At 41.5% G+C, this 7,291-nt stretch overlaps 1 protein-coding gene across 3 annotated transcripts in view; it reads right to left on the reverse strand.

Moving 5' to 3' along the window:
* The window catches only part of LOC306930135 (semaphorin-3F-like), an 82,056-nt gene extending 76,497 nt beyond the window's left edge, over window positions 1-5,559 (reverse strand). For 2 of the 3 annotated variants that reach the window (XM_079510885.1, XM_079510884.1), the window contains exons 1-2: window positions 5,257-5,559; window positions 3,022-3,190 (exon numbers count right to left, since the gene is read on the reverse strand). In XM_079510885.1, the coding sequence (XP_079367011.1) occupies window positions 3,022-3,190; window positions 5,257-5,433 (346 nt within the window). In that variant the 5' untranslated portion in view covers window positions 5,434-5,559. Of the gene's footprint in view, window positions 1-3,021; window positions 3,191-5,256 lie in introns of those variants that run through there. The other variant, XM_079510886.1, reaches the window with a different exon arrangement.
* Between the last annotated feature and the right edge of the window lie 1,732 nt (window positions 5,560-7,291).

Below are 7,291 nucleotides of genomic sequence, written 5' to 3' on the forward strand. Positions count from 1 at the left end.
ACGTGGAGTCTGGCATGCTATGTGGTTCCCTCCTGTGTACCATCTTTCAGCATCTAAATCCTTTTACAGGCTTTTAGTTATGCACTGCAGGGTTTCTCTCGGCACAGAATTAAAAATAAAAAGATTTAAGATAAAAAATATTAAAGCCCTTCCATCAAAATAGACACTTTATAAAAGTGGGGATTTTACATTGCAAAGATAATATGGCATTTCAAAGTAAGCCCCTGGCATCAGAAACAGGCCACCCTTATGCAATGAATGCAGCATTAGTCTTACTCTTATAGGTCAAATATTATGTTATGTGCTTTTAAAAAGCCGCCTTTTTAGAACGTCTTTGTGTGTGTGTGTGTGTGTGTGTGTGTGTGTGTGTGTGTGTGTGTGTGTGTGTGTGTGTGTGTGTGTGTGTGTGTGTGTGTGTGTGTGTGTGTGTGTGTGAGAGTGTGTGAGTGTCGCACGCACATGCACACTTGGCTTATTGTTCGTCGAACTGTCCACAAAACGCAAATACTGTAATTTAAAGTGAAGGCTGGTAATGTCAATGTGTGATACTGTAATACTGTGGTCATGATGTGGTCCTATCCGGCCTGGGAGAAGACAAATAAGCATGGGAAACACTAATACATGGGAACAATAAAGGAACTGTGATAAAGACTGTACACACAGCGGAGTTGAGTAACATTATCAAACTCTGCAACACTATGAACTGATTTAGGTCAAAGTCTATAATTCCCATTTTGTCTGGATTATGTTTTCAAAAGGCATTTATAACCACATGAACCCTAGCGTCCCTATAGTCTGGGCATGTCACAGGCAAAGATTCCGTGAAAAATAGGCAAAGACTCAGCGGAAATAGTCCATCTACAAACCGCCGGCTATTTTTGGCAAAGAGATTCAGAGGGGGAAAAAAAGAAAAGTCAGGGGCGCCTCACTTCTTTAAACAAACATTGTACTCTAAACAAACATTAAAAATCCATAGACTTGGCTGGGGTCCTGTTATTTTGGGGTGCTGTTTGTTAAGCAAACATTAAAAGTCCGTAGACTTGGCTGCATGCCACATGACGTCACGTGGGGTGCTGTTTTTTTTTTACGTCATTAAAGTCCATAGACTGCCATATGACATCATTTAAAAGCCAGACGTTGGAGGGGATAGCGCCCCTCCAATGAAGTACCGTGGGTACAAATTCTGTCTTACTGTACATGTGAAAAGTTGAGAAAAATAAAGGTTGTCTCGTAATCATATGCACTATGTGACATCCAGACAGGTCATTTGGTTAAAGTGGCTGGCCCATAAAAAAAATCAATCTAGACTCAGTTTAGAGCAATTCCCTGCACCATACTGCAGTAACACAATTAGGAACTTGTGTTAAACTCTAGGTGCAAACCATGTGAAGTTGATCTGTGAAGCATAGAGCGAGCTCCAAAAGCAATTAGAAACAAGAAGGAACTCAATTAAAAATAAGTTGAAAATAAATGAGCAACTTTGTGCAGAGTAAATGTGGAACCAGCAGACTGTGAAATCCAACTCGATTAGAGAGAGAGGGAGAGAGAAAACAGACAGGTAAGCAAAACAAAATAAAGAGGTTGAGTTAGATGAGAGAAAGTGAGAGAGAGAGAGAGAGAGAGAGAGAGAGAGAGAGAGAGAGAGAGAGAGAGAGAGAGAGAGAGAGACAGAGAGAGAGAGAGAGAGTGTGGAAGAGTTTTGAGAGAGAGAGAGAGAGAGAGAGAGAGAGAGAGAGAGAGAGAGAGAGAGAGAGAGAGAGAGAGTTTTCGTGACCAAAACTCCTTAGCTTACACAGCAAAATCCTGACAGCTATTTTAACTCTGAAAGTGTAAAAAACAGTCTCACATTGTCAGAGTTAAATGAACACGTCCTCTCATTCATAAAATTTGAATCAGCGGACAGTAGGACACACACCAACTAAAGGATATTTTACACAACCTGCTGTCCTGCTGTATACTAATACAGTATATCTTTAAACAGCAGGGGGAAAATATGTTCCTAATAGATCAATGCCAGTATATAATCACAGTCCAACGCAAAAGGATTTACTTCTTAACATTATGGCAACCGCATGAAATGAGTTTGCATAATCACGGGGAGATTGTTAAACTTGCGGCATGGTGCAGAGATCCATGGATGATGTGAGGCGATGGGGATTTGACACTCATCAGTGTCTCCTCTGATCTGAGATGCACATTCACTTCATGATGAGCTCTACATCTACACCACCATGCTTAAGCCTACGTTGGAATGACAACGCTCCAGAGATGCAACCACTGAGCACGAATTTGAAGCCTATATTCCTATTCTGGGCATGTTATAATAGGCAAACTTTACTTGAAAATAGCAGATTCATAAGCTGTAGCTCTGCTCTTTTCTACAAAAGGATTCGGTGTAGAGGGAAAAAGGAAGGACCCTTCAATGAAGTATACAGTGTTTAAGTGGTTAACTACTTGACATATTTGGGGAAACTTTGAATAATGACATGCCCAAATTAGGTATGCCAGGTTGAAAGTGGTTAAAAGTAAAGTTCAACAAACCCAAGGGTCTGTGGCACCGAAGACAAATCCTACAGTGACACGCTGGACCCGAGCCATGAGTCTGTGCCCAACCAAGACCAGGTCAAAAAATGTCAGTTAGCAAGTCTCTTAAACTGAAATGAAGACATGGCTGAATAGCAGGCGGAACAAACGTCAGCACTTCTCGTCATCCCAATCTAATCGCACTCCCTTCTCCTGGGCAGATAATCAAAATTTCTGTTGGGCAAGTGACCAACTTGATGCTTGCCAAGCAATGCTTTCAACTGGCACTGACACATTAGCCTTTCCCAATACCCACCAAGAGAGAACATACAACTACAGTCCAAATAAAAGTAGAAAGTAACTAAATCCATCTGTCCTTTGCGCACGCACGCACGCACGCACGCACGCACGCACGCACGCACGCACGCACGTGCACGCGCACACACACACACACACACACAGTCACACACACACACACACACACACACAGTGCCTTACCTTTGAAGGACAGAAAGACCCTGGGAGCAGATAGGGGCTCGTTTGAGGGGGCAACTTGGGCAAGAGGAGAGCCTGATGCTAAGGCCAGGGAGGCCAGCAGCCAGCACAGTTTGACCCACGGCATGGTGGTCCCTCTGCTTCCACAGAGGAGATGGGAAAAGTCCACGAGCTGAGGAATGGAAGCGGTGGAGAATCACAATAAGAGTGGTTCTCGACCTTTGTTTCATTTCAAGAAAACCCCAGTTTGATATTGATGCAATGCTGTCAGGCACAAACCTCTTTCTTACTGTATTACCGTAGTTTAACTTTGTAAGCTTTTTTCATAAATTAACTTCCTACTTTGTCATACAGTGTCACAGAAAAGTAGCAAACCAAACTCAAAACGTTTTAATTTGAATCGTGAAAAGTAACAGTTTTGGACATAAGAGGTTTCCACCTGACAGCAACAACATGCAACAGGTCATAGACCACCATTTGATTTGCCTCTAGGGGGTCCCCAGCAAAATATCGTAATATCGTAGCCTATATCAAAATAAGTTGAACAACTTTAACCATATTTTATACTTCAGCTAGAAATAGCTGATCTACAAGCACTGAGCTTTTAAAAAAATGTTTTAAGAATAATCTAAAGAATAATCTCTCATAAAAAATTGGCACAAAATATTTTCAAATGGGTGTTGACGGCCAAATAGAAATTTGGGGGTTCCTTGAAATTCAAATGTTTGAGAACCACTGATGTATAAGGGAAAGTCTGGTTGGTCAAAGAAAAGCCCTGATTTTCACTCAAATGCTCTGTGAGATTAGTTGTCAAACCAGATGTTACAGTATTATACTCATACTGTATCTATCAGCCATGCTTCTTTGTTCTGCCTCTCATTGCGTGGTCTCTCGTGCACATATGCACAATAAGAAACACCATGCCGGCGCCCGCTGGCCTAATGGTCCAGGCACATGCCACATATAGGCTCTGGTCTAACAGCGTGTCGCGTGTACGAGTCCCGTTCATGACGACCTTTGCTGTTTGTCTCTCCCCTTCTCTCTCTCCCTCTTTCCTGTCAATCTTCACTTGTAACTAACTATCAATAAAGGCAAAAAGCCAAAAAAAAATCTTTAAGAAACACCAAGCCACATCACGTCATTCGCCTTACGATTAACTGGTAAAGCCACTGGTCTGATTGTTGCTCATTTATGCTTACAGAGGCAATACCTTCCACCATCCTGAATGGCAGAAAATCGACACTCCTTGCTTTTGATGTGTCAGAACAAGCCAGCGCTGCTTTCTGCACGCTGACACACTAGCCTACCCCAATACTCACGCCCCAATGCTGTCCGTTAATACTGAAACACAAACAAATGCTTGTTCCTGTCGAATGCGTGGGCGTCGCACATTAATAATGATGCATATTAATGGTTAGCGTACACAAACTAAAATTGGCGATATTTTACGCATAGAGGGGTCATTACGCACGGCGCGCATAATTATGGGTGCAATAATTCAAGGCAAAGCATGTCTGACTAAAATAGCCTATAGAATAATAACCACATAAATGGCTTTGTTAAGACAATGTGGTCGGTAGTAGGTACATTAGGTAAAATGCACAAAAGGAGGAAACAATGCCAGGGGTTATCTCCGCAGTTTTGAGGATCCAAAGCTTAGGATGGTGTTACCCCTGCATGGCACTGGCTCTGCTTGTAAACTTGTGTCAATATGGTATGGGGTCAAGCTGCCACTCGGGGAGCACAGGATCAAGTTCGTATTGAGCCCTCAAGGTAGACCTCAGACTCATATAGCCAAAATAGAGTGTGACCTAGCTTTTTACTGTGCATGCTGTGTTCACCTGGGAGTGAACAGACACGTGAAAATGAGTTACAGTAGACTTATTATGTCCAGAAAAGCAAAAACACAAAAGAAAACGTATCAATCAAACACCCCTCACGTAAAGAGAAAACATTAAAGCTGATTGGGCTGAATTAGGTCTAACTCAAAATAAATACTGGAAGTGGGATGATCATGCTAGCACTTAATCGGCTAAACCAATCAAAACACATCCTCGATAATTTAATTGTACATCATTGCCTTTATTATATTTAACTACAGGCTCCTCGTGCAACAAGCATCACTCCCTGTCTCCCTCAGTTCGACTCTAGTTTGTTTCTCAATACGGACAAAATGAATTCAACTTGACTGGTAGGTATAGACAAATGTGCGTTATAAAGAAACATTGCATAGCCTACCTGCTTATTTATGTGCGGTGAAATATTATGTCGAGTCTGGCCAACATTTAGAAAGCACTCAGCCAGATCCTTTGAGCCCCTCTGTCCGCACTGTAGCCTATCAATGTATCCGCGGCAGATATCCCTCACGATTCCCCAAAAGGCAAACAAAAGCGTGTATCCAAAATTGTACTTCATACAACCACAATTAAAGTTTGAGATGACTTCTCAATCGAGTAGGGAATTCGGTTCCACCCAACCAAGTTCGGCTACAACAGAGTGTTTTCTTTCAAATGGCTGAAGAAGTGTAGTGGTTGTGTTCAGCTGTGCGCTGCTGTGCGTAAAGAGAAGGCAGCCCGTAGTGATTTGAAGCGGAGCTGCTCACGCAGGTGGATAGACTGCTCTCCCCGCCGTAGACACACCCATGGGGCGGGCACTTGCTTACCTTGGCATCTAACGGTTCTGCTCCGCCCCAAGTCTAGCACAAATCTCTCCATCTCCTTACTATACCTTACCCATACAGGTGTGTACTGAACACTACTTAAATACCTTTAAATTCTGTATGTGAGTATACTTAATACTACCGTCTTTTTCTCCATCGTGGCTTGTGCAGCACAGCTACACACTACGAGCAGAGCAAGCTATTTCTGTTCAAAACGGACACTCGTTATTTCTTTATTCATATCTGAAGTAAAAATTGTACATTGCTATAATTATGTTTAGACTAATAGATGCAGATTGCAGTGAGTGTTTCTTTTAGGCTCACAGGGTCTGTCTTGGGGAGGGGAGGTGACAGATGGGGATTCTGAGTCAGTTTTAGAATACATACATAAATAAAGAATTATTTATACTCAATGCCATTGTGAACATGTGCATATGGCTAATGTGTGAGGGAGACCCAGCCTGCTTGCAAGCATGTGTTTGCATGCATTTATGCATAAATAGTGTGCATCTGAACGAGCCTTTTACTTTTTGTGTGCACATTGCATCTGTTCTCTGATTCATTGTAAATATGTATTTGCTAAACCACAACAAGATATCCTGGAGGAGGCCATCCTTACCAAGCTGTTGGTCCCGGTCATTTCACAACTTGACTAGTCTCAAATTGCCACTATTGTTTTTTATTGGGTATAGTACAGTCTGACAGCAAGTGCAAGCAAATATCTGTATATGATTGATTGATTGATTGATTCTTTATTTAAGTGTCATGCTTCCGAAGAAGCCCAGCCCATATGGACTTACAGGACACTTTTTACAGTTTACATGAACAATTACAATAAACCGACATGGCGGTTTGCAAACAACGATCAATTGAATACCAAACTGACACTCCAGATCCTTACGAGCAGATTACATAATATATAACATAAAATAAAATGCCATAAAATAAAATACACCATTAGGCCTGTGACAGGAGACACATGTACCTACTTGAAGAGCTGGGATTGTCTTCTACTCCAGGCTCTAGAAACAAACTGGGCTGTCCTAAATACGTCATAATTAAATTAATTGTATATCTAGAAGCAACACAATGTGGAGAAAACACTGAATTTGGGATGACACGTAGCAGAGAATTGTGTTGCTGGCTGCAGGGCGAAAGAAGCAAAAACTAAGGACTTATGATGAGGTGAAATGTTTGTGTTTTTTCCTGACAGCTGTTGTAGAACTCTTTAATGCAACACTTTGAGGCTGGTATGTGGATACAGTTCTTGCTTCTCAAAAGAAACTGGAAAAATGCCCAGATACAGATAAGACTGCATGATTTTCTCCCCAGACATTGACTCCCTGGCGGAGGTTCATACACCTAACAGATTAGGTATCTAATTTTCTTTTCATCTCATTTGTAATCCCTCTTCTGTTTGCTACGATTTATTTCACTGCTAATCCAGTTGGTTAATTACGGTATTTCATAAATTATAACAGATGAAGGACTTATAATTTAGTTATAGTTTTGACTTTAGTCGTTTATGGGAGGAATTATGAGAAATTGTCGCATTCCTAGAATTGATTTAATTATGGGTATTGGCTTGCATTATAGTTTATTACTGTTTACTGT

Source organism: Electrona antarctica, assembly GCF_951216825.1.
Source record: "Electrona antarctica genome assembly, chromosome: 9".
Lineage (NCBI taxonomy): Eukaryota > Metazoa > Chordata > Actinopteri > Myctophiformes > Myctophidae > Electrona > Electrona antarctica.